Raw genomic sequence first — 27,283 nt, forward strand, 5'->3', positions numbered from 1 at the left:
AGGCACATTAAACAGTTAGGCTATTGATTATAGACCTAATTAAGTTGGTCTCTCTCCTCTCCTAATTTTCTTAGACAATTAGGCTAAAGCAAGGGCTGTTTCCTTGTCTCTGCTGCTGCTGCTGCCTCCGCCGCATTGTTGGCCAATCCCAAAATGCTGGTTAACTTTGCTATTATGCATAGGGAAAAACGACAATTCTACGGCGCACTGAACATTACGTTTCAGAACTATGGACAGCGACTGTATCCAACGCAGGAGAAATCGCATTTGTTATAAAATAATATTCTAAATATTAGATTTGCACCATTATTTTTACATAATATAGCCATATACAGTTTCAGTATCACATGTCTTAGTGTGATGGACTGTACCATCCTCGTGGCCTACGCAATGGATTAGTCCACTGAGAATCAGACAGGTGTCTTGTGCACCATGAAAAAATAAGAACATTTTGGCTGCTCAACTAAAGTAATCTCGGTCGACCAACAGCCTATCGACCAAACAATCGACCAGTCGACTAAATGGGGTAAGGCCTAGTGGCCAGTAATAAACTGGTCCTGAACATCTCTAAAACTAAGAGCATTGTATTTGGTACAAATAATTCCCTAAGTTCTAGACCTCAGCTGAATCTGGTAATGAATGGTGTGGCTGTTGAGCAAGTTGAAGAGACTAAATTACTTGGTTTGACCTTAGATTGTAAACTGTCATGGTCAAAACATATTGATTCAATGGTTGGGGAGATGGGGAGAGGTCTGTCTATAAGAGATGCTCTGCTTTTTGACACCACACACAAAGCAAGGCCTGCGTCACTTGATGTTTTTATAAGAAACACGAATGTGTTGGAAATTCCAAATTGTTTGCGTAGTGAACTTATACACAGCACTGATACACACACTTATCCTACCAGACATGCCACCAGGGGTCTTTTCACAGTCCCCAGGTCCAGAACAAATTCAAAGAAACATACAATATTATACAGTGCCATGATTGAATGGAACTCCAATCCATGTTATATAGCGCAAGTGAACAGAAAACCTGGTTTCAAAAAACAAATAAAGCAACACCTCACGGCACAATGCCTCTCCCCCATGTGACCTACTTGTTGTGTGTATGTACTGACATGTATGTGGAACTAATAGATGCACACACACAATACATGTTAATGTTTTAAATGTATGTCAATGTTAATGAATTCTATTTGGTATGTCTTCTCCGTTATGCGTCTGACCCCAGTAAGACGTCACCATTGACTTCGGATAATGGGGATCCTAATAACATCTAAACCTAAGTAGAACAGAGGGGAATGAGATGTGAAGGGGTGGTGAGGTAGTAGAACAGAGGGGAATGAGATGTGTAGAGGGTGGTGAGGTAGTAGAACAGAGGGGAATGAGATGTGAAGGGGGTGGTGAGGTAGTAGAACAGAGAGGAATGAGATATGAAGGGGTGATGAGGTAGTAGAACAGAGGGGAATGAGATGTGAAGGGGTGGTGAGGTAGTAGAACAGATGGGAATGAGATGTGAAGGGGTGGTGAGGTAGTAGAACAGAGGGGAATGAGATGTGAAGGGGGTGTTGAGGTAGTAGAACAGAGGGGAATGAGATGTGAAGAGGGTGGTGAGGTAGTAGAACAGAGGGGAATGAGATGTGAAGGGGGTGGTGAGGTAGTAGAACAGATGGGAATTAGATGTAAAGGGGGTGGTGAGGTAGTAGAACAGAGGGAAATTAGATGTGAAGGGGGTGGTGAGGTAGTAGAACAGAGGGGAATGAGATGTGAAGGGGGTGGTGAGGTAGTAGAACAGATGGGAATGAGATGTGAAGAGGGTGGTGAGGTAGTAGAACAGAGGGGAATGAGATGTGAAGGGGGTGGTGAGGTAGTAGAACAGTAGGGAGTGAGATGTGAAGGGGGTGGTGAGGTAGTAGAACAGAGGGGAATGAGATGTGAAGGGGTGGTGAGGTAGTAGAACAGAGGGGAATGAGATGTGAAGAGGGTGGTGAGGTAGTAGAACAGAGGGGAATGAGATGTGAAGGGGGTGGTGAGGTAGTAGAACAGAGGGGAGTGAGATATGAAGGGGGTGGTGAGGTAGTAGAACAGAGGGGAATGAGATGTGAAGGGGGTGGTGAGGTAGTAGAACAGAGGGGAATGAGATGTGAAGGGGTGGTGAGGTAGTAGAACAGAGAGGAATGAGATGTGAAGAGGGTGGTGAGGTAGTAGAACAGAGGGGAATGAGATGTGAAGGGGGTGGTGAGGTAGTAGAACAGACTGGAATGAGATGTGAAGGGGTGGTGAGGTAGTAGAACAGAGAGGAATGAGATGTGAAGAGGGTGGTGAGGTAGTAGAACAGAGGGGAATGAGATGTGAAGGGGGTGGTGAGGTAGTAGAACAGATGGGAATTAGATGTAAAGGGGGTGGTGAGGTAGTAGAACAGAGGGAAATTAGATGTGAAGGGGGTGGTGAGTTAGTAGAACAGAGGGGAATGAGATGTGAAGGGGGTGGTGAGGTAGTAGAACAGATGGGAATGAGATGTGAAGAGGGTGGTGAGGTAGTAGAACAGAGGGGAATGAGATGTGAAGGGGGTGGTGAGGTAGTAGAACAGTAGGGAGTGAGATGTGAAGGGGGTGGTGAGGTAGTAGAACAGAGGGGAATGAGATGTGAAGGGGTGGTGAGGTAGTAGAACAGAGGGGAATGAGATGTGAAGAGGGTGGTGAGGTAGTAGAACAGAGGGGAATGAGATGTGAAGGGGGTGGTGAGGTAGTAGAACAGAGGGGAGTGAGATATGAAGGGGGTGGTGAGGTAGTAGAACAGAGGGGAATGAGATGTGAAGGGGGTGGTGAGGTAGTAGAACAGAGGGGAATGAGATGTGAAGGGGTGGTGAGGTAGTAGAACAGAGAGGAATGAGATGTGAAGAGGGTGGTGAGGTAGTAGAACAGAGGGGAATGAGATGTGAAGGGGGTGGTGAGGTAGTAGAACAGACTGGAATGAGATGTGAAGGGGTGGTGAGGTAGTAGAACAGAGAGGAATGAGATGTGAAGAGGGTGGTGAGGTAGTAGAACAGAGGGGAATGAGATGTGAAGGGGGTGGTGAGGTAGTAGAACAGAGGGGAATGAGATGTGAAGGGGTGTTGAAGTAGTAGAACAGAAGATAATGAGATATGAAGGGGTGGTGAGGTAGTAGAACAGAGAGGAATGAGATGTGAAGGGGGTGGTGAGGTAGTAGAACAGAGGGGAATGAGATGTGAAGGGGTGGTGAGGTAGTAGAACAGAGGGGAATGAGATGTGAAGGGGGTGGTGAGGTAGTAGAACAGTAGGGAATGAAATGTGAAGGGAGTGTTGAGGTAGTAGAATAGAGGGGAATGAGATGTGAAGGGGTGGTGAGGTAGTAGAACAGTAGGGAATGAAATGTGAAGGGAGTGTTGAGGTAGTAGAATAGAGGGGAATGAGATGTGAAGGGGGTGGTGAGGTAGTAGAACAGAGGGGAATGAGATGTGAAGGGGTGGTGAGGTAGTAGAACAGAGGGGAATGAGATGTGAAGGGGTGGTGAGGTAGTAGAACAGAGGGGAGTGAGTTGTGAAGGGGTGGTGAGGTAGTAGAACAGTAGGGAATGAGATGTGAAGGGGTGTTGAGGTAGTAGAACAGAGGGGAATGAGATGTGAAGGGGGTGGTGAGGTAGTAGAACAGAGAGGAATGAGATGTGAAGAGGGTGGTGAGGTAGTAGAACAGAGGGGAATGAGATGTGAAGGGGGTGGTGAGGTAGTAGAACAGAGGGGAGTGAGATGTGAAGGGGTGGTGAGGTAGTAGAACAGAGGGGAATGAGATGTGAAGGGGTGGTGAGGTAGTAGAACAGAGGGGAGTGAGATGTGAAGGGGTGGTGAGGTAGTAGAACAGAGAGGAATGAGATGTGAAGGGGTGGTGAGGTAGTAGAACAGAGGGGAATGAGATGTGAAGGGGTGGTGAGGTAGTAGAACAGTAGGGAGTGAGATGTGAAGGGGGTGGTGAGGTAGTAGAACAGAGAGGAATGAGATGTGAAGAGGGTGGTGAGGTAGTAGAACAGAGGGGAATGAGATGTGAAGGGGGTGGTGAGGTAGTAGAACAGAGGGGAGTGAGATATGAAGGGGTGGTGAGGTAGTAGAACAGAGGGGAATGAGATGTGAAGGGGGTGGTGAGGTAGTAGAACAGAGGGGAATGAGATATGAAGGGGTGGTGAGGTAGTAGAACAGAGAGGAATGAGATGTGAAGAGGGTGGTGAGGTAGTAGAACAGAGGGGAATGAGATGTGAAGGGGGTGGTGAGGTAGTAGAACAGAGGGGAATGAGATGTGAAGGGGGTGGTGAGGTAGTAGAACAGAGGGGAATGAGATGTGAAGGGGGTGGTGAGGTAGTAGAACAGAGGGGAATGAGATGTGAAGGGGGTGGTGAGGTAGTAGAACAGAGGGGAATGAGATGTGAAGGGGTGGTGAGGTAGTAGAACAGAGAGGAATGAGATGTGAAGAGGGTGGTGAGGTAGTAGAACAGAGGGGAATGAGATGTGAAGGGGGTGGTGAGGTAGTAGAACAGAGGGGAATGAGATGTGAAGGGGTGTTGAAGTAGTAGAACAGAAGATAATGAGATGTGAAGGGGTGGTGAGGTAGTAGAACAGAGGGGAATGAGATGTGAAAGGGTGGTGAGGTAGTAGAACAGTAGGGAATGAAATGTGAAGGGAGTGTTGAGGTAGTAGAATAGAGGGGAATGAGATGTGAAGGGGGTGGTGAGGTAGTAGAACAGAGGGGAATGAGATGTGAAGGGGTGGTGAGGTAGTAGAACAGAGAGGAATGAGATGTGAAGGGGGTGGTGAGGTAGTAGAACAGAGGGGAATGAGATGTGAAGGGAGTGTTGAGGTAGTAGAATAGAGGGGAATGAGATGTGAAGGGGGTGGTGAGGTAGTAGAACAGAGGGGAATGAGATGTGAAGGGGTGGTGAGGTAGTAGAACAGAGGGGAATGAGATGTGAAGGGGTGGTGAGGTAGTAGAACAGAGGGGAGTGAGTTGTGAAGGGGTGGTGAGGTAGTAGAACAGTAGGGAATGAGATGTGAAGGGGTGGTGAGGTAGTAGAACAGAGGGGAATGAGATGTGAAGGGGGTGGTGAGGTAGTAGAACAGAGGGGAGTGAGATGTGAAGGGGTGGTGAGGTAGTAGAACAGAGGGGAATGAGATGTGAAGGGGGTGGTGAGGTAGTAGAACAGAGGGGAATGAGATATGAAGGGGTGGTGAGGTAGTAGAACAGAGAGGAATGAGATGTGAAGGGGGTGGTGAGGTAGTAGAACAGAGGGGAATGAGATGTGAAGGGGGTGGTGAGGTAGTAGAACAGAGGGGAATGAGATGTGAAGGGGGTGGTGAGGTAGTAGAACAGAGGGGAATGAGATGTGAAGGGGGTGGTGAGGTAGTAGAACAGAGGGGAATGAGATGTGAAGGGGGTGGTGAGGTAGTAGAACAGAGGGGAATGAGATGTGAAGGGGTGGTGAGGTAGTAGAACAGAGAGGAATGAGATGTGAAGAGGGTGGTGAGGTAGTAGAACAGAGGGGAATGAGATGTGAAGGGGGTGGTGAGGTAGTAGAACAGAGGGGAATGAGATGTGAAGGGGTGTTGAAGTAGTAGAACAGAAGATAATGAGATGTGAAGGGGTGGTGAGGTAGTAGAACAGAGGGGAATGAGATGTGAAAGGGTGGTGAGGTAGTAGAACAGTAGGGAATGAAATGTGAAGGGAGTGTTGAGGTAGTAGAATAGAGGGGAATGAGATGTGAAGGGGGTGGTGAGGTAGTAGAACAGAGGGGAATGAGATGTGAAGGGGTGGTGAGGTAGTAGAACAGAGAGGAATGAGATGTGAAGGGGGTGGTGAGGTAGTAGAACAGAGGGGAATGAGATGTGAAGGGAGTGTTGAGGTAGTAGAATAGAGGGGAATGAGATATGAAGGGGTGGTGAGGTAGTAGAACAGAGAGGAATGAGATGTGAAGAGGGTGGTGAGGTAGTAGAACAGAGGGGAATGAGATGTGAAGGGGGTGGTGAGGTAGTAGAACAGAGGGGAATGAGATGTGAAGGGGGTGGTGAGGTAGTAGAACAGAGGGGAATGAGATGTGAAGGGGGTGGTGAGGTAGTAGAACAGAGGGGAATGAGATGTGAAGGGGGTGGTGAGGTAGTAGAACAGAGGGGAATGAGATGTGAAGGGGTGGTGAGGTAGTAGAACAGAGAGGAATGAGATGTGAAGAGGGTGGTGAGGTAGTAGAACAGAGGGGAATGAGATGTGAAGGGGGTGGTGAGGTAGTAGAACAGAGGGGAATGAGATGTGAAGGGGTGTTGAAGTAGTAGAACAGAAGATAATGAGATGTGAAGGGGTGGTGAGGTAGTAGAACAGAGGGGAATGAGATGTGAAAGGGTGGTGAGGTAGTAGAACAGTAGGGAATGAAATGTGAAGGGAGTGTTGAGGTAGTAGAATAGAGGGGAATGAGATGTGAAGGGGGTGGTGAGGTAGTAGAACAGAGGGGAATGAGATGTGAAGGGGTGGTGAGGTAGTAGAACAGAGAGGAATGAGATGTGAAGGGGGTGGTGAGGTAGTAGAACAGAGGGGAATGAGATGTGAAGGGAGTGTTGAGGTAGTAGAATAGAGGGGAATGAGATGTGAAGGGGGTGGTGAGGTAGTAGAACAGAGGGGAATGAGATGTGAAGGGGTGGTGAGGTAGTAGAACAGAGGGGAATGAGATGTGAAGGGGTGGTGAGGTAGTAGAACAGAGGGGAGTGAGTTGTGAAGGGGTGGTGAGGTAGTAGAACAGTAGGGAATGAGATGTGAAGGGGTGTTGAGGTAGTAGAACAGAGGGGAATGAGATGTGAAGGGGGTGGTGAGGTAGTAGAACAGAGAGGAATGAGATGTGAAGAGGGTGGTGAGGTAGTAGAACAGAGGGGAATGAGATGTGAAGGGGGTGGTGAGGTAGTAGAACAGAGGGGAGTGAGATGTGAAGGGGTGGTGAGGTAGTAGAACAGAGGGGAATGAGATGTGAAGGGGTGGTGAGGTAGTAGAACAGAGGGGAGTGAGATGTGAAGGGGTGGTGAGGTAGTAGAACAGAGAGGAATGAGATGTGAAGGGGTGGTGAGGTAGTAGAACAGAGGGGAATGAGATGTGAAGGGGTGGTGAGGTAGTAGAACAGTAGGGAGTGAGATGTGAAGGGGGTGGTGAGGTAGTAGAACAGAGAGGAATGAGATGTGAAGAGGGTGGTGAGGTAGTAGAACAGAGGGGAATGAGATGTGAAGGGGGTGGTGAGGTAGTAGAACAGAGGGGAGTGAGATATGAAGGGGTGGTGAGGTAGTAGAACAGAGGGGAATGAGATGTGAAGGGGGTGGTGAGGTAGTAGAACAGAGGGGAATGAGATATGAAGGGGTGGTGAGGTAGTAGAACAGAGAGGAATGAGATGTGAAGAGGGTGGTGAGGTAGTAGAACAGAGGGGAATGAGATGTGAAGGGGGTGGTGAGGTAGTAGAACAGAGGGGAATGAGATATGAAGGGGTGGTGAGGTAGTAGAACAGAGGGGAATGAGATGTGAAGGGGGTGGTGAGGTAGTAGAACAGAGGGGAATGAGATGTGAAGGGGTGGTGAGGTAGTAGAACAGAGGGGAATGAGATGTGAAGGGGGTGGTGAGGTAGTAGAACAGAGGGGAATGAGATGTGAAGGGGTGGTGAGGTAGTAGAACAGTAGGGAGTGAGATGTGAAGGGGGTGGTGAGGTAGTAGAACAGAGAGGAATGAGATGTGAAGAGGGTGGTGAGGTAGTAGAACAGAGGGGAATGAGATGTGAAGGGGGTGGTGAGGTAGTAGAACAGAGGGGAGTGAGATGTGAAGGGGGTGGTGAGGTAGTAGAACAGAGGGGAATGAGATGTGAAGGGGGTGGTGAGGTAGTAGAACAGAGGGGAATGAGATGTGAAGGGGGTGGTGAGGTAGTAGAACAGAGGGGAATGAGATGTGAAGGGGTGGTGAGGTAGTAGAACAGAGGGGAATGAGATGTGAAGGGGTGGTGAGGTAGTAGAACAGAGGGGAATGAGATGTGAAGGGGGTGGTGAGGTAGTAGAACAGAGGGGAATGAGATGTGAAGGGGTGGTGAGGTAGTAGAACAGAGAGGAATGAGATGTGAAGGGGTGGTGAGGTAGTAGAACAGAGGGGAATGAGATGTGAAGGGGTGGTGAGGTAGTAGAACAGTAGGGAATGAGATGTGAAGGGAGTGTTGAGGTAGTAGAATAGAGGGGAATGAGATGTGAAGGGGGTGGTGAGGTAGTAGAACAGAGGGGAATGAGATGTGAAGGGGTGGTGAGGTAGTAGAACAGAGAGGAATGAGATGTGAAGGGGGTGGTGAGGTAGTAGAACAGAGGGGAATGAGATGTGAAGGGAGTGGTGAGGTAGTAGAATAGAGGGGAATGAGATGTGAAGGGGTGGTGAGGTAGTAGAACAGAGAGGAATGAGATGTGAAGAGGGTGGTGAGGTAGTAGAACAGAGGGGAATGAGATGTGAAGGGGGTGGTGAGGTAGTAGAACAGAGGGGAATGAGATGTGAAGGGGGTGGTGAGGTAGTAGAACAGAGGGGAATGAGATGTGAAGGGGGTGGTGAGGTAGTAGAACAGAGGGGAATGAGATGTGAAGGGGGTGGTGAGGTAGTAGAACAGAGGGGAATGAGATGTGAAGGGGTGGTGAGGTAGTAGAACAGAGAGGAATGAGATGTGAAGAGGGTGGTGAGGTAGTAGAACAGAGGGGAATGAGATGTGAAGGGGGTGGTGAGGTAGTAGAACAGAGGGGAATGAGATGTGAAGGGGTGTTGAAGTAGTAGAACAGAAGATAATGAGATGTGAAGGGGTGGTGAGGTAGTAGAACAGAGGGGAATGAGATGTGAAAGGGTGGTGAGGTAGTAGAACAGTAGGGAATGAAATGTGAAGGGAGTGTTGAGGTAGTAGAATAGAGGGGAATGAGATGTGAAGGGGGTGGTGAGGTAGTAGAACAGAGGGGAATGAGATGTGAAGGGGTGGTGAGGTAGTAGAACAGAGAGGAATGAGATGTGAAGGGGGTGGTGAGGTAGTAGAACAGAGGGGAATGAGATGTGAAGGGAGTGTTGAGGTAGTAGAATAGAGGGGAATGAGATGTGAAGGGGGTGGTGAGGTAGTAGAACAGAGGGGAATGAGATGTGAAGGGGTGGTGAGGTAGTAGAACAGAGGGGAATGAGATGTGAAGGGGTGGTGAGGTAGTAGAACAGAGGGGAGTGAGTTGTGAAGGGGTGGTGAGGTAGTAGAACAGTAGGGAATGAGATGTGAAGGGGTGTTGAGGTAGTAGAACAGAGGGGAATGAGATGTGAAGGGGGTGGTGAGGTAGTAGAACAGAGAGGAATGAGATGTGAAGAGGGTGGTGAGGTAGTAGAACAGAGGGGAATGAGATGTGAAGGGGGTGGTGAGGTAGTAGAACAGAGGGGAGTGAGATGTGAAGGGGTGGTGAGGTAGTAGAACAGAGGGGAATGAGATGTGAAGGGGTGGTGAGGTAGTAGAACAGAGGGGAGTGAGATGTGAAGGGGTGGTGAGGTAGTAGAACAGAGAGGAATGAGATGTGAAGGGGTGGTGAGGTAGTAGAACAGAGGGGAATGAGATGTGAAGGGGTGGTGAGGTAGTAGAACAGTAGGGAGTGAGATGTGAAGGGGGTGGTGAGGTAGTAGAACAGAGAGGAATGAGATGTGAAGAGGGTGGTGAGGTAGTAGAACAGAGGGGAATGAGATGTGAAGGGGGTGGTGAGGTAGTAGAACAGAGGGGAGTGAGATATGAAGGGGTGGTGAGGTAGTAGAACAGAGGGGAATGAGATGTGAAGGGGGTGGTGAGGTAGTAGAACAGAGGGGAATGAGATATGAAGGGGTGGTGAGGTAGTAGAACAGAGAGGAATGAGATGTGAAGAGGGTGGTGAGGTAGTAGAACAGAGGGGAATGAGATGTGAAGGGGGTGGTGAGGTAGTAGAACAGAGGGGAATGAGATATGAAGGGGTGGTGAGGTAGTAGAACAGAGGGGAATGAGATGTGAAGGGGGTGGTGAGGTAGTAGAACAGAGGGGAATGAGATGTGAAGGGGTGGTGAGGTAGTAGAACAGAGGGGAATGAGATGTGAAGGGGGTGGTGAGGTAGTAGAACAGAGGGGAATGAGATGTGAAGGGGTGGTGAGGTAGTAGAACAGTAGGGAGTGAGATGTGAAGGGGGTGGTGAGGTAGTAGAACAGAGAGGAATGAGATGTGAAGAGGGTGGTGAGGTAGTAGAACAGAGGGGAATGAGATGTGAAGGGGGTGGTGAGGTAGTAGAACAGAGGGGAGTGAGATGTGAAGGGGTGGTGAGGTAGTAGAACAGAGGGGAATGAGATGTGAAGGGGGTGGTGAGGTAGTAGAACAGAGGGGAATGAGATGTGAAGGGGTGGTGAGGTAGTAGAACAGAGAGGAATGAGATGTGAAGAGGGTGGTGAGGTAGTAGAACAGAGGGGAATGAGATGTGAAGGGGGTGGTGAGGTAGTAGAACAGAGGGGAATGAGATGTGAAGGGGGTGGTGAGGTAGTAGAACAGAGGGGAATGAGATGTGAAGGGGGTGGTGAGGTAGTAGAACAGAGGGGAATGAGATGTGAAGGGGGTGGTGAGGTAGTAGAACAGAGGGGAATGAGATGTGAAGGGGTGGTGAGGTAGTAGAACAGAGGGGAATGAGATGTGAAGGGGTGGTGAGGTAGTAGAACAGAGGGGAATGAGATGTGAAGGGGTGGTGAGGTAGTAGAACAGAGGGGAATGAGATGTGAAGGGGTGGTGAGGTAGTAGAACAGAGGGAATGAGATGTGAAGGGGTGGTGAGGTAGTAGAACAGAGGGGAATGAGATGTGAAGGGGGTGGTGAGGTAGTAGAACAGAGGGGAATGAGATGTGAAGGGGTGGTGAGGTAGTAGAACAGAGGGGAATGAGATGTGAAGGGGGTGGTGAGGTAGTAGAACAGAGGGGAATGAGATGTGAAGGGGGTGGTGAGGTAGTAGAACAGAGGGGAATGAGATGTGAAGGGGGTGGTGAGGTAGTAGAACAGAGGGGAATGAGATGTGAAGGGGTGGTGAGGTAGTAGAACAGAGGGGAATGAGATGTGAAGGGGTGGTGAGGTAGTAGAACAGAGGGGAGTGAGTTGTGAAGGGGTGGTGAGGTAGTAGAACAGTAGGGAATGAGATGTGAAGGGGTGTTGAGGTAGTAGAACAGAGGGGAATGAGATGTGAAGGGGGTGGTGAGGTAGTAGAACAGAGAGGAATGAGATGTGAAGAGGGTGGTGAGGTAGTAGAACAGAGGGGAATGAGATGTGAAGGGGGTGGTGAGGTAGTAGAACAGAGGGGAGTGAGATGTGAAGGGGTGGTGAGGTAGTAGAACAGAGGGGAATGAGATGTGAAGGGGTGGTGAGGTAGTAAAACAGAGGGGAATGAGATGTGAAGGGGTGGTGAGGTAGTAGAACAGAGAGGAATGAGATGTGAAGGGGTGGTGAGGTAGTAGAACAGAGGGGAATGAGATGTGAAGGGGTGGTGAGGTAGTAGAACAGTAGGGAATGAGATGTGAAGGGGGTGGTGAGGTAGTAGAACAGAGAGGAATGAGATGTGAAGAGGGTGGTGAGGTAGTAGAACAGAGGGGAATGAGATGTGAAGGGGGTGGTGAGGTAGTAGAACAGAGGGGAGTGAGATGTGAAGGGGTGGTGAGGTAGTAGAACAGAGGGGAATGAGATGTGAAGGGGGTGGTGAGGTAGTAGAACAGAGGGGAATGAGATGTGAAGGGGTGGTGAGGTAGTAGAACAGAGGGGAATGAGATGTGAAGGGGGTGGTGAGGTAGTAGAACAGAGGGGAATGAGATGTGAAGGGGGTGGTGAGGTAGTAGAACAGAGGGGAATGAGATGTGAAGGGGTGGTGAGGTAGTAGAACAGAGGGGAATGAGATGTGAAGGGGTGTTGAGGTAGTAGAACAGAGAGGAATGAGATGTGAAGGGGTGGTGAGGTAGTAGAACAGAGGGGAATGAGATGTGAAGGGGTGGTGAGGTAGTAGAACAGTAGGGAATGAGATGTGAAGGGAGTGTTGAGGTAGTAGAATAGAGGGGAATGAGATGTGAAGGGGGTGGTGAGGTAGTAGAACAGAGGGGAATGAGATGTGAAGGGGTGGTGAGGTAGTAGAACAGAGAGGAATGAGATGTGAAGGGGGTGGTGAGGTAGTAGAACAGAGGGGAATGAGATGTGAAGGGAGTGTTGAGGTAGTAGAATAGAGGGGAATGAGATGTGAAGGGGGTGGTGAGGTAGTAGAACAGAGGGGAATGAGATGTGAAGGGGTGGTGAGGTAGTAGAACAGAGGGGAATGAGATGTGAAGGGGTGGTGAGGTAGTAGAACAGAGGGGAGTGAGTTGTGAAGGGGTGGTGAGGTAGTAGAACAGTAGGGAATGAGATGTGAAGGGGTGTTGAGGTAGTAGAACAGAGGGGAATGAGATGTGAAGGGGGTGGTGAGGTAGTAGAACAGAGAGGAATGAGATGTGAAGAGGGTGGTGAGGTAGTAGAACAGAGGGGAATGAGATGTGAAGGGGGTGGTGAGGTAGTAGAACAGAGGGGAGTGAGATGTGAAGGGGTGGTGAGGTAGTAGAACAGAGGGGAATGAGATGTGAAGGGGTGGTGAGGTAGTAAAACAGAGGGGAATGAGATGTGAAGGGGTGGTGAGGTAGTAGAACAGAGAGGAATGAGATGTGAAGGGGTGGTGAGGTAGTAGAACAGAGGGGAATGAGATGTGAAGGGGTGGTGAGGTAGTAGAACAGTAGGGAGTGAGATGTGAAGGGGGTGGTGAGGTAGTAGAACAGAGAGGAATGAGATGTGAAGAGGGTGGTGAGGTAGTAGAACAGAGGGGAATGAGATGTGAAGGGGGTGGTGAGGTAGTAGAACAGAGGGGAGTGAGATATGAAGGGGTGGTGAGGTAGTAGAACAGAGGGGAATGAGATGTGAAGGGGGTGGTGAGGTAGTAGAACAGAGGGGAATGAGATATGAAGGGGTGGTGAGGTAGTAGAACAGAGAGGAATGAGATGTGAAGAGGGTGGTGAGGTAGTAGAACAGAGGGGAATGAGATGTGAAGGGGGTGGTGAGGTAGTAGAACAGAGGGGAATGAGATATGAAGGGGTGGTGAGGTAGTAGAACAGAGGGGAATGAGATGTGAAGGGGGTGGTGAGGTAGTAGAACAGAGTGGAATGAGATGTGAAGGGGGTGGTGAGGTAGTAGAACAGAGGGGAATGAGATGTGAAGGGGGTGGTGAGGTAGTAGAACAGAGGGGAATGAGATGTGAAGGGGGTGGTGAGGTAGTAGAACAGAGGGGAATGAGATGTGAAGGGGTGGTGAGGTAGTAGAACAGAGGGGAATGAGATGTGAAGGGGGTGGTGAGGTAGTAGAACAGAGGGGAATGAGATGTGAAGGGGGTGGTGAGGTAGTAGAACAGTAGGGAATGAGATGTGAAGGGGGTGGTGAGGTAGTAGAACAGAGGGGAATGAGATGTGAAGGGGTGGTGAGGTAGTAGAACAGAGGGGAATGAGATGTGAAGGGGTGGTGAGGTAGTAGAACAGAGGGGAATGAGATGTGAAGGGGTGGTGAGGTAGTAGAACAGAGGGGAGTGAGTTGTGAAGGGGTGGTGAGGTAGTAGAACAGTAGGGAATGAGATGTGAAGGGGTGGTGAGGTAGTAGAACAGAGGGGAATGAGATGTGAAGAGGGTGGTGAGGTAGTAGAACAGAGGGGAATGAGATGTGAAGGGGGTGGTGAGGTAGTAGAACAGAGGGGAATGAGATGTGAAGGGGTGGTGAGGTAGTAGAACAGAGGGGAATGAGATGTGAAGGGGGTGGTGAGGTAGTAGAACAGAGGGGAATGAGTTGTGAAGGGGGTGGTGAGGTAGTAGAACAGTAGGGAATGAGATGTGAAGGGGGTGGTGAGGTAGTAGAACAGAGGGGAATGAGATGTGAAGGGGGTGGTGAGGTAGTAGAACAGAGGGGAATGAGATGTGAAGGGGTGGTGAGGTAGTAGAACAGAGGGGAATGAGATGTGAAGGGGTGGTGAGGTAGTAGAACAGAGGGGAGTGAGTTGTGAAGGGGTGGTGAGGTAGTAGAACAGTAGGGAATGAGATGTGAAGGGGTGTTGAGGTAGTAGAACAGAGGGGAATGAGATGTGAAGGGGGTGGTGAGGTAGTAGAACAGAGGGGAATGAGATGTGAAGGGGGTGGTGAGGTAGTAGAACAGAGGGGAATGAGATGTGAAGGGGTGGTGAGGTAGTAGAACAGAGGGGAATGAGATGTGAAGGGGTGGTGAGGTAGTAGAACAGAGGGGAATGAGATGTGAAGGGGTGGTGAGGTAGTAGAACAGAGGGGAATGAGATGTGAAGGGGGTGGTGAGGTAGTAGAACAGAGGGGAATGAGATGTGAAGGGGTGGTGAGGTAGTAGAACAGAGGGAATGAGATGTGAAGGGGGTGGTGAGGTAGTAGAACAGAGAGGAATGAGATGTGAAGAGGGTGGTGAGGTAGTAGAACAGAGGGGAATGAGATGTGAAGGGGGTGGTGAGGTAGTAGAACAGAGGGGAGTGAGATGTGAAGGGGTGGTGAGGTAGTAGAACAGAGGGGAATGAGATGTGAAGGGGGTGGTGAGGTAGTAGAACAGAGGGGAATGAGATGTGAAGGGGTGGTGAGGTAGTAGAACAGAGAGGAATGAGATGTGAAGGGGGTGGTGAGGTAGTAGAACAGAGGGGAATGAGATGTGAAGGGGTGGTGAGGTAGTAGAACAGAGGGGAATGAGATGTGAAGGGGGTGGTGAGGTAGTAGAACAGAGGGGAATGAGATGTGAAGGGGTGGTGAGGTAGTAGAACAGAGGGGAATGAGATGTGAAGGGGGTGGTGAGGTAGTAGAACAGAGGGGAATGAGTTGTGAAGGGGGTGGTGAGGTAGTAGAACAGTAGGGAGTGAGATGTGAAGGGGGTGGTGAGGTAGTAGAACAGAGAGGAATGAGATGTGAAGAGGGTGGTGAGGTAGTAGAACAGAGGGGAATGAGATGTGAAGGGGTGGTGAGGTAGTAGAACAGAGGGGAATGAGATGTGAAGGGGTGGTGAGGTAGTAGAACAGAGGGGAGTGAGTTGTGAAGGGGTGGTGAGGTAGTAGAACAGTAGGGAATGAGATGTGAAGGGGTGTTGAGGTAGTAGAACAGAGGGGAATGAGATGTGAAGGGGGTGGTGAGGTAGTAGAACAGAGAGGAATGAGATGTGAAGAGGGTGGTGAGGTAGTAGAACAGAGGGGAATGAGATGTGAAGGGGGTGGTGAGGTAGTAGAACAGAGGGGAATGAGATGTGAAGGGGTGGTGAGGTAGTAGAACAGAGGGGAATGAGATGTGAAGGGGTGGTGAGGTAGTAGAACAGAGGGGAATGAGATGTGAAGGGGTGGTGAGGTAGTAGAACAGAGAGGAATGAGATGTGAAGGGGTGGTGAGGTAGTAGAACAGAGGGGAATGAGATGTGAAGGGGTGGTGAGGTAGTAGAACAGTAGGGAGTGAGATGTGAAGGGGGTGGTGAGGTAGTAGAACAGAGAGGAATGAGATGTGAAGAGGGTGGTGAGGTAGTAGAACAGAGGGGAATGAGATGTGAAGGGGGTGGTGAGGTAGTAGAACAGAGGGGAGTGAGATGTGAAGGGGTGGTGAGGTAGTAGAACAGAGGGGAATGAGATGTGAAGGGGGTGGTGAGGTAGTAGAACAGAGGGGAATGAGATATGAAGGGGTGGTGAGGTAGTAGAACAGAGAGGAATGAGATGTGAAGAGGGTGGTGAGGTAGTAGAACAGAGGGGAATGAGATATGAAGGGGTGGTGAGGTAGTAGAACAGAGGGGAATGAGATGTGAAGGGGGTGGTGAGGTAGTAGAACAGAGTGGAATGAGATGTGAAGGGGGTGGTGAGGTAGTAGAACAGAGGGGAATGAGATGTGAAGGGGGTGGTGAGGTAGTAGAACAGAGGGGAATGAGATGTGAAGGGGGTGGTGAGGTAGTAGAACAGAGGGGAATGAGATGTGAAGGGGTGGTGAGGTAGTAGAACAGAGGGGAATGAGAAGTGAAGGGGGTGGTGAGGTAGTAGAACAGAGGGGAATGAGATATGAAGGGGGTGGTAAGGTGGTAGAACAGAGGGGAATGAGTTGTGAAGGGGTGGTGAGGTAGTAGAACAGTAGGGAATGAGATGTGAAGGGAGTGTTGAGGTAGTAGAATAGAGGGGAATGAGATGTGAAGGGGGTGGTGAAGTAGTAGAACAGAGGGGAATGAGATGTGAAGGGGTGGTGAGGTAGTAGAACAGAGGGGAATGAGATGTGAAGGGGTGGTGAGGTAGTAGAACAGAGTGGAGTGAGTTGTGAAGGGGTGGTGAGGTAGTAGAACAGTAGGGAATGAGATATGAAGGGGGTGGTAAGGGGGTAGAACAGAGGGGAATGAGTTGTGAAGGGGTGGTGAGGTAGTAGAACAGTAGGGAATGAGATGTGAAGGGAGTGTTGAGGTAGTAGAATAGAGGGGAATGAGATGTGAAGGGGGTGGTGAAGTAGTAGAACAGAGGGGAATGAGATATGAAGGGGGTGGTAAGGTGGTAGAACAGAGGGGAATGAGTTGTGAAGGGGTGGTGAGGTAGTAGAACAGTAGGGAATGAGATGTGAAGGGAGTGTTGAGGTAGTAGAATAGAGGGGAATGAGATGTGAAGGGGGTGGTGAGGTAGTAGAACAGAGGGGAATGAGATGTGAAGGGGTGGTGAGGTAGTAGAACAGAGGGGAATGAGATGTGAAGGGGTGGTGAGGTAGTAGAACAGAGGGGAGTGAGTTGTGAAGGGGTGGTGAGGTAGTAGAACAGTAGGGAATGAGATGTGAAGGGGTGTTGAGGTAGTAGAACAGAGGGGAATGAGATGTGAAGGGGGTGGTGAGGTAGTAGAACAGAGAGGAATGAGATGTGAAGAGGGTGGTGAGGTAGTAGAACAGAGGGGAATGACATGTGAAGGGGGTGGTGAGGTAGTAGAACAGAGGGGAGTGAGATGTGAAGGGGTGGTGAGGTAGTAGAACAGAGGGGAATGAGATATAAGGGGTGGTGAGGTAGTAGAACAGAGGGGAGTGAGATGTGAAGGGGGTGGTGAGGTAGTAGAACAGAGGGGAATGAGATGTGAAGGGGGTGGTGAGGTAGTAGAACAGAGAGGAATGAGATGTGAAGAGGGTGGTGAGGTAGTAGAACAGAGGGGAATGAGATGTGAAGGGGGTGGTGAGGTAGTAGAACAGAGGGGAGTGAGATGTGAAGGGGTGGTGAGGTAGTAGAACAGAGAGGAATGAGATGTGAAGGGGGTGGTGAGGTAGTAGAACAGAGGGGAATGAGATATGAAGGGGTGGTGAGGTAGTAGAACAGAGGGGAATGAGATGTGAAGGGGGTGGTGAGGTAGTAGAACAGAGTGGAATGAGATGTGAAGGGGGTGGTGAGGTAGTAGAACAGAGGGGAATGAGATGTGAAGGGGGTGGTGAGGTAGTAGAACAGAGGGGAATGAGATATGAAGGGGTGGTGAGGTAGTAGAACAGAGGGGAATGAGATGTGAAGGGGGTGGTGAGGTAGTAGAACAGAGGGGAATGAGATGTGAAGGGGGTGGTGAGGTAGTAGAACAGAGGGGAGTGAGATATGAAGGGGTGGTGAGGTAGTAGAACAGAGGGGAATGAGATGTGAAGGGGGTGGTGAGGTAGTAGAACAGAGGGGAATGAGATATGAAGGGGTGGTGAGGTAGTAGAACAGAGGGGAATGAGATGTGAAGGGGGTGGTGAGGTAGTAGAACAGAGAGGAATGAGATGTGAAGGGGGTGGTGAGGTAGTAGAACAGAGGGGAATGAGATGTGAAGAGGGTGTTGAGGTAGTAGAACAGAGGGGAATGAGATGTGAAGGGGGTGGTGAGGTAGTAGAACAGAGGGGAATGAGATGTGAAGGGGTGGTGAGGTAGTAGAACAGAGAGGAATGAGATGTGAAGAGGGTGGTGAGTTTGTAGAACAGAGGGGAATGAGATGTGAAGGGGGTGGTGAGGTAGTAGAACAGAGAGGAATGAGATGTGAAGAGGGTGGTGAGTTAGTAGAACAGAGGGGAATGAGATGTGAAGGGGGTGGTGAGGTAGTAGAACAGAGGGGAATGAGATGTAAAGGGGTGGTGAGGTAGTAGAACAGAGGGGAATGAGATGTGAAAGGGTGGTGAGGTAGTAGAACAGAGGGGAGTGAGATGTGAAGGGGGTGGTGAGGTAGTAGAACAGAGGGGAGTGAGATGTGAAGGGGGTGGTGAGGTAGTAGAACAGAGGGGAATGAGATGTGAAGGGGGTGGTGAGGTAGTAGAACAGAGGGGAATGAGATGTGAAGGGGGTGGTGAGGTAGTAGAACAGAGGGGAATGAGATGTGAAGGGGTGGTGAGGTAGTAAAACAGAGGGGAATGAGATGTGAAGGGGGTGGTGAGGTAGTAGAACAGAGTGGAATGAGATGTGAAGGGGGTGGTGAGGTAGTAGAACAGAGGGGAATGAGATGTGAAGGGGGTGGTGAGGTAGTAGAACAGAGGGGAATGAGATGTGAAGGGGTGGTGAGGTAGTAGAACAGAGGGGAATGAGATGTGAAGGGGGTGGTGAGGTAGTAGAACAGAGTGGAATGAGATGTGAAGGGGGTGGTGATGTAGTAGAACAGAGGGGAATGAGATGTGAAGGGGGTGGTGAGGTAGTAGAACAGAGGGGAATGAGATGTGAAGGGGGTGGTGAGGTAGTAGAACAGAGGGGAATGAGATATGAAGGGGGTGGTAAAGTGGTAGAACAGAGGGGAATGAGTTGTGAAGGGGTGGTGAGGTAGTAGAACAGTAGGGAATGAGATGTGAAGGGAGTGTTGAGGTAGTAGAATAGAGGGGAATGAGATGTGAAGGGGGTGGTGAGGTAGTAGAACAGTAGGGAATGAGATGTGAAGGGAGTGTTGAGGTAGTAGAATAGAGGGGAATGAGATGTGAAGGGGGTGGTGAGGTAGTAGAACAGAGGGGAATGAGATGTGAAGGGGTGGTGAGGTAGTAGAACAGAGGGGAATGAGATGTGAAGGGGTGGTGAGGTAGTAGAACAGAGGGGAGTGAGTTGTGAAGGGGTGGTGAGGTAGTAGAACAGTAGGGAATGAGATGTGAAGGGGTGTTGAGGTAGTAGAACAGTAGGGAATGAGATGTGAAGAGGTGTTGAGGTAGTAGAACAGTAGGGAATGAGATGTGAAGGGAGTGTTGAGGTAGTAGAATAGAGGGGAATGAGATGTGAAGGGGGTGGTGAGGTAGTAGAACAGTAGGGAATGAGATGTGAAGGGAGTGTTGAGGTAGTAGAACAGAGGGGAATGAGATGTGAAGGGGTGGTGAGGTAGTAGAACAGAGGGGAATGAGATGTGAAGGGGTGGTGAGGTAGTAGAACAGAGGGGAGTGAGTTGTGAAGGGGTGGTGAGGTAGTAGAACAGAGGGGAATGAGATGTGAAGGGGTGGTGAGGTAGTAGAATAGAGGGGAATGAGATGTGAAGGGGGTGGTGAGGTAGTAGAACAGAGGGGAATGAGATGTGAAGGGGTGGTGAGGTAGTAGAACAGAGGGGAATGAGATGTGAAGGGGTGGTGAGGTAGTAGAACAGAGGGGAGTGAGTTGTGAAGGGGTGGTGAGGTAGTAGAACAGTAGGGAATGAGAAGTGAAGGGGTGTTGAGGTAGTAGAACAGAGGGGAATGAGATGTGAAGGGGGTGGTGAGGTAGTAGAACAGAGAGGAATGAGATGTGAAGGGGTGGTGAGGTAGTAGAACAGAGTGGAATGAGATGTGAAGAGGGTGGTGAGGTAGTAGAACAGAGGGGAATGACATGTGAAGGGGGTGGTGAGGTAGTAGAACAGAGGGGAATGAGATGTGAAGGGGGTGGTGAGGTAGTAGAACAGAGTGGAATGAGATGTGAAGAGGGTGGTGAGGTAGTAGAACAGAGGGGAATGACATGTGAAGGGGGTGGTGAGGTAGTAGAACAGAGGGGAATGAGATGTGAAGGGGGTGGTGGGGTAGTAGAACAGAGGGGAATGAGATGTGAAGGGGGTGGTGAGGTAGTAGAACAGAGGGGAATGAGATGTGAAGGGGATGGTGAGGTGGTAGAACAGAGGGGAATGAGATGTGAAGGGGGTGGTGAGGTAGTAGAACAGAGAGGAATGAGATGTGAAGGGGGTGGTGAGGTAGTAGAACAGAGGGGAATGAGATGTGAAAGGGTGGTGAGGTAGTAGAACAGAGGGGAATGAGATATGAAGGAGGTGGTGAGGTAGTAGAACAGAGGGGAATGAGATGTAAATGGGTGGTGAGGTAGTAGAACAGAGAGGAATGAGATGTGAAGGGGGTGGTGAGGTAGTAGAACAGAGGGGAATGAGATGTGAAGGGGGTGGTGAGGTAGTAGAACAGAGGGGAATGAGATGTGAAGGGGGTGGTGAGGTAGTAGAACAGAGGGGAATGAGATGTGAAGGGGGTGGTGAGGTAGTAGAACAGAGGGGAATGAGATGTGAAAGGGTGGTGAGGTAGTAGAACAGAGGGGAATGAGATGTGAAGGGGGTGGTGAGGTAGTAGAACAGAGGGGAATGAGATATGACGGGGGTGGTAAGGTAGTAGAACAGAGAGGAATGAGATGTGAAGGGGGTGGTGAGGTAGTAGAACAGAGGGGAATGAGATGTGAAGGGGGTGGTGAGGTAGTAGAACAGAGGGGAATGAGATGTGAAAGGGTGGTGAGGTAGTAGAACAGAGGGGAATGAGATATGAAGGAGGTGGTGAGGTAGTAGAACAGAGGGGAATGAGATGTAAATGGGTGGTGAGGTAGTAGAACAGAGAGGAATGAGATGTGAAGGATGTGGTGAGGTAGTAGAACAGAGGGGAATGAGATGTGAAGGGGGTGGTGAGGTAGTAGAACAGAGGGGAATGAGATGTGAAGGGGGTGGTGAGGTAGTAGAACAGAGGGGAATGAGATGTGAAGGGGGTGGTGAGGTAGTAGAACAGAGGGGAATGAGATGTGAAGGGGGTGGTGAGGTAGTAGAACAGAGGGGAATGAGATGTGAAAGGGTGGTGAGGTAGTAGAACAGAGGGGAATGAGATGTGAAGGGGGTGGTGAGGTAGTAGAACAGAGGGGAATGAGATATGACGGGGGTGGTAAGGTAGTAGAACAGAGAGGAATGAGATGTGAAGGGGGTGGTGAGGTAGTAGAACAGAGGGGAATGAGATGTGAAGGGGGTGGTGAGGTAGTAGAACAGAGGGGAATGAGATGTGAAGGGGGTGGTGAGGTAGTAGAACAGAGGGGAATGAGATGTGAAGGGGGTGGTGAGGTAGTAGAACAGAGGGGAATGAGATGTGAAGGGGGTGGTGAGGTAGTAGAACAGAGGAGAATGAGATGTGAAGGGGGTGGTGAGGTAGTAGAACAGAGGGGAATGAGATGTGAAGGGGGTGGTGAGGTAGTAGAACAGAGGGGAATGAGATGTGAAGGGGGTGGTGAGGTAGTAGAACAGAGGGGAATGAGATGTGAAGGGGGTGGTGAGGTAGTAGAACAGAGGGGAATGAGATGTGAAGGGGGTGGTGAGGTAGTAGAACAGAGGGGAATGAGATGTGAAGGGGGTGGTGAGGTAGTAGAACAGAGGGGAATGAGATGTGAAGGGGTGGTGAGGTAGTAGAACAGAGAGGAATGACATGTGAAGGGGGTGGTGAGGTAGTAGAACAGAGGGGAATGAGATGTGAAGGGGGTGGTGAGGTAGTAGAACAGAGGGGAATGAGATGTGAAGGGGGTGGTGAGGTAGTAGAACAGAGGGGAATGAGATGTGAAGGGGTGGTGAGGTAGTAGAACAGAGAGGAATGAGATGTGAAGGGGGTGGTGAGGTAGTAGAACAGAGGGGAATGAGATGTGAAGGGGGTGGTGAGGTAGTAGAACAGAGGGGAATGAGATGTGAAGGGGGTGGTGAGGTAGTAGAACAGAGGGGAATGAGATGTGAAGGGGGTGGTGAGGTAGTAGAACAGAGGGGAATGAGATATGAAGGAGGTGGTGAGGTAGTAGAACAGAGGGGAATGAGATGTAAATGGGTGGTGAGGTAGTAGAACAGAGGAGAATGAGATGTGAAGGGGGTGGTGAGGTAGTAGAACAGAGGGGAATGAGATGTGAAGGGGGTGGTGAGGTAGTAGAACAGAGGGGAATGAGATGTGAAGGGGGTGGTGAGGTAGTAGAACAGAGGGGAATGAGATGTGAAGGGGGTGGTGAGGTAGTAGAACAGAGGGGAATGAGATGTGAAGGGGGTGGTGAGGTAGTAGAACAGAGGGGAATGAGATGTGAAGGGGGTGGTGAGGTAGTAGAACAGAGGGGAATGAGATGTGAAGGGGTGGTGAGGTAGTAGAACAGAGAGGAATGACATGTGAAGGGGGTGGTGAGGTAGTAGAACAGAGGGGAATGAGATGTGAAGGGGGTGGTGAGGTAGTAGAACAGAGGGGAATGAGATGTGAAGGGGGTGGTGAGGTAGTAGAACAGAGGGGAATGAGATGTGAAGGGGTGGTGAGGTAGTAGAACAGAGAGGAATGAGATGTGAAGGGGGTGGTGAGGTAGTAGAACAGAGGGGAATGAGATGTGAAGGGGGTGGTGAGGTAGTAGAACAGAGGGGAATGAGATGTGAAGGGGGTGGTGAGGTAGTAGAACAGAGGGGAATGAGATGTGAAGGGGGTGGTGAGGTAGGAGGACTCACGGTTGCGTTTGACCCCCTCCTCGTCTCCCTCCTCGTCATTCTCAGGGTCGATGTCCTCGGCCTGAGTGATCCAGTCCAGGTAGCCCTTCAGATCCTCCTCCAGCTGCTGCTTCTCTCTCAGCTTCTGGAAGTCTCCACGAGCCTTGGCCTTCTCTCTCTCCTTGGAAAACTCTCTGTGGACGGACACACACAGACACACGCACGCACACACACACACAAAGAAAAAAACTCAGAAACCTGTTCCCTCTATGTGTGTATTTCTGTGTGTGCACTCTCGTGCGTGTGTATGTGTGCAACTGTGCGTGTGTACGTGCATATGTACAGTATATAGGACATTGATGAGTCTAATGTCTTACCCGCTCAACACTCCCAGAACTAGGTTGAGAACGAAGAAGGAGCCGAAGATGACCAGACTGACGAAGTAGACCCAGGGTAGCTCAAAGCCCATGGCATCATTCATCTGAAACAACAAAAACAGTCACAGTTAGCTTTAGAGGACAATCCAGAAGTTCCTGGGAAAACTAGATCAGCCTACCTACAGTTGAAGTCGGAAGTTTACATACACTTAGGTTGGAGTCATTAAAACTCGTTTTTTTAACCCATGGGGAGGGGGTCACACTCGGACATTCAGAGAGGGGGTATATTATTGTGGCCCTGGTGGCACAAAACCAATCGGACTGCATGGAGATGCTTGGGAACATGGTCAAAATGGATGACCGTATTGTGGGTGTTTCAGGAAGAAGGTGTACATTTGACCTCCATCATCTAGGATGTGACAATGGTAAATAAATCTCTACATTTATGCTCATTTTTTGCGCGGTCTTGCAGGCCTTCTCATGCAGCTGCAACTGCAAGTACATTTGTAAATCATGACCCATCTTGAGTTAGGCTCTGGGATGGTGCAATTGTTGAGAGGGTGAGCTTATGGTTGTGTGGGGGTAAGGGCTGAATGTGTGTGGGTGTATGTGTGTATCCCACAACTGTTGCGAAGGAAGAAGTAAAAGATGTTAGGGACTATAGAGGATGATTCACAGCAATATGTAATAAAAATCGAGGTGAGGGCGATGGAAATGCATTTGGCAATGGATCTGCTTCGGTTCGGTGGATGGTGCTGTGTGCACTTTTCGAAGGATGGATCCCAGTCGGTCCGGGGCTGTGCGATGCGGGGGGTCGGGGGTGGTCTGCCGGGCATTGGGATGACAACCCAACTCGAGATGGGGGCTTTTGGCGGGTGGAATAGTGGGGACCAATTGGAGGTTTGCTTAGTGGAGATGCAAATGTCATGGTACAACTATATAGACACTCAATCATTATGTTACTTTTTAATAGGACGTTTACAAACATATATTTTGATAAAAATAATTGAAAGGTGTGTCTCATTATGGTAAGTGGTGAAATAAGTATAGCCAGTTACAATTGTAATGGCTTAGCAGATAATAAGAAAAGACGATCAGTATTTACCTGGCTAAAAGAGAAGGATTATAATATCTACTGTTTACAGGAAACCCATTCGACAGTTTTAGATGAAGTTTTGTGGAAAAAGAACTGGGGGGGCGAAATATATTTCTCCCATGGGCAAAGAAATTCAAAAGGGGTGATGGTTTTAATTAACAATAATTTTGATCCAAATGTGCAACTTGTCCAAACAGATCCTCAAGGTAGATGGATTATTTTAAATATGTTATTGGACAATAAACATATATGGCTTATTAACCTATACGGTCCGAATAATGATGATCCAAGCTTCTTTGACAATATATATAAGAATGTATCAACTCTACAAGCAACACTAGACTCTATTATTATAGTGGGAGATTTTAATACGGTCTTAAATACCTCTATGGACCGGAAAGGAAATCACACTACAAACTATCACCCTCAGGCACTTAAGGAAATCAGGAATGTCATGGATGTATTGGAATTAGTGGATATATGGAGACTTAAATACCCTGACCTAGTGAGATATACATGGCGGAGGCTTAATCAAGCTAGTCGCCTTGACTACTTTCTTATATCATTCTCTCTGGCACCAAAAGTTAAAAAGTGTTTGATAGGGGACAGAATGCGGTCGGACCATCACATAATTGCCATATATATTACTCTTACAGAATTTCCACGTGGGCGAGGATATTGGAAATTTAATCAAAGCCTACTAGATGATAAATTGTTTAGAACTAGGACAGAAGAATTTATAACTGACTTTTTTAGACATAACATAGGTACAGCAGATCCCCATATTGTATGGGACACTTTTAAGTGTGCCTTTAGAGGCCATGCAATTCAGTACTCATCTATAAAACAAAAGCAATTTCGATCAAAAGAGTCCATATTAACAAAGGAAATTGAAGGACTAACAGTACAGTTAGATAACAATAAAAACGGTATCATAGAGGCACAGAATAAGTTAGAGGAAAAACAAAAAGAAATGGAGGAACTTATTCAAGAAAGATCCAGTGTAATATATTACAAAAATAAAGCGAACTGGATGGAATATGGGGAAAAATGCACCAAATTCTTTTTCAATCGTCAATATAGAAATGCTACCAAAAAAAACGTATTAAAACTTGTTACAAATGATGGAGTCACGCATGATTCACCAAATGATATTTTGAAAGAGGAAGTAAAGTACTTTAAGAATATATTTTCGTTTCAGGCTCCTCCATCTCCACTAACTGAAACTAATTGTATGGATTTTTTCCCTAATAATAATGTAAAATTAACATCTGTACAGAAAGACTCATGTGAAGGCCTAATTACAGAGGAGGAACTACTTGATGCAATTGGGGCCTTTAAGGATGGGAAAACTCCAGGACTGGATGGCATACCAGTGGAAGTATACAAACATTTTTTTGATATACTCAAAGGACCATTATTAGCTTGTTTTAACCACTCCTATATAAATGATAGATTATCAGACACGCAACAAGAAGGTGTGATATCATTATTACTGAAACAGGACCCAAGTGGTATATATAAAGATCCAGTCCATTTAAAAAATTGGAGACCTCTTACAATTCAGTGTTGTGATGCAAAAATCCTAGCAAAATGCTTGGCGCATAGAATAAAAAAAGTTTTGTCAGATATTATTCATCCTAATCAGACAGGTTTTTTACATGGACGATACATTGGAGATAATATAAGGCAAGTACTGGAAACAATGGAACACTATGAAATATCGGGGACACCAGGCCTGGTTTTCATAGCTGATTTTGAAAAGGCTTTTGATAAAGTACGACTGGAGTTTATATATAAATGCCTAGAATATTTCAATTTTGGGGAATCTCTTATAAAATGGGTAAAGATTATGTATAGTAACCCTAGGTGTAAAATAGTAAATAATGGCTACATCTCAGAAAGTTTTAAACTATCTAGAGGAGTAAAACAAGGTTGTCCACTATCGGCATATCTATTTATTATTGCCATCGAAATGTTAGCTGTTAAAATTAGATCAAACATTAATATTAAGGGATTAGAAATCCAGGGCCTAAAAACTAAGGTGTCATTGTACGCTGATGATTCATGTTTTCTTTTAAAACCACAACTAGAAACTCTCCACGGCCTCTTAGAGGATCTAGATACATTTGCTATCCTCTCTGGATTAAAACCAAATTATGATAAATGTACCATATTACGTATTGGATCACTAAAAAATACACATTTTACATTGCCATGTAGTTTACCAATTAAATGGTCTGACGGTGATGTGGACATACTCGGTATACAAATCCCAAAAGAAAGAAATGATCTCACTCCAATAAATTTTTATAGAAAGTTAGCAAAAATAGATAAGATCTTGCTACCATGGAAAGGAAAATACCTGTCTATTTGTGGGAAAATCACCCTGATTAACTCTTTAATCATATCACAGTTTACCTATTTGCTTATGGTTTTGCCTACACCTAGTGACCTGCTTTTTAAATTATATGAACAAAAAATATTCAATTTTATTTGGAACGGCAAGCCAGATAAAATTAAAAGGGCCTATTTATATAACGAATATGAATTCGGAGGGCAGAAATTATTAAATATTAAAGCATTAGACCTCTCACTAAAGGCATCAGTCATACAAAAGTTATACTTAAATCCAAACTGGTTCTCTAGTAGATTGGTACGAATGTCTCATCCTATGTTCAAGAAGGGCCTTTTTCCCTTTATTCAGATTACACCTGCTCACTTTCGGTTGCTTGAAAAGGAAATAATTTCCAAAATATCTTTATTTTTTAAACAAGCCTTAGAAAGTTGGTTGCAATTTCAGTTTAATCCACCTGAAAGGACGGAACAAATAGTACAACAAATCTTGTGGTTAAATTCAAATATAGTAATTGATAAAAAAACTGTATTTATCGAAGAAATGTTTAAAAAAGGTATAATTTTTGTGAATGATATCATAAATAGGACTGGTGGAGTAATGTCACACATGCAGCTAACACAGACATATGGAAATGTCTGCTCTACCCAAAATTACAACCAATTAATTGCGGCATTACCACAAAAATGGAAGAGGCAGGTGGAAGGGGA

General features: G+C 47.9%; 1 protein-coding gene across 1 annotated transcript in view; it reads right to left on the reverse strand.

Annotated features, from left to right (window-relative positions):
* The window catches only part of LOC129861127 (voltage-dependent L-type calcium channel subunit alpha-1D-like), a 138,986-nt gene that overhangs the window by 57,459 nt on the left and 54,244 nt on the right, over window positions 1-27,283 (reverse strand). The window contains exons 7-8 of the mRNA XM_055932277.1: window positions 23,122-23,225; window positions 22,766-22,938 (exon numbers count right to left, since the gene is read on the reverse strand). Coding sequence (XP_055788252.1) covers window positions 22,766-22,938; window positions 23,122-23,225 — 277 coding nt within the window. The remainder of the gene's footprint in view (window positions 1-22,765; window positions 22,939-23,121; window positions 23,226-27,283) is intronic.

The sequence above is a fragment of the Salvelinus fontinalis genome, chromosome 8 (genome assembly GCF_029448725.1).
Source record: "Salvelinus fontinalis isolate EN_2023a chromosome 8, ASM2944872v1, whole genome shotgun sequence".
In the NCBI taxonomy this organism is placed as follows: Eukaryota; Metazoa; Chordata; class Actinopteri; order Salmoniformes; family Salmonidae; genus Salvelinus; species Salvelinus fontinalis.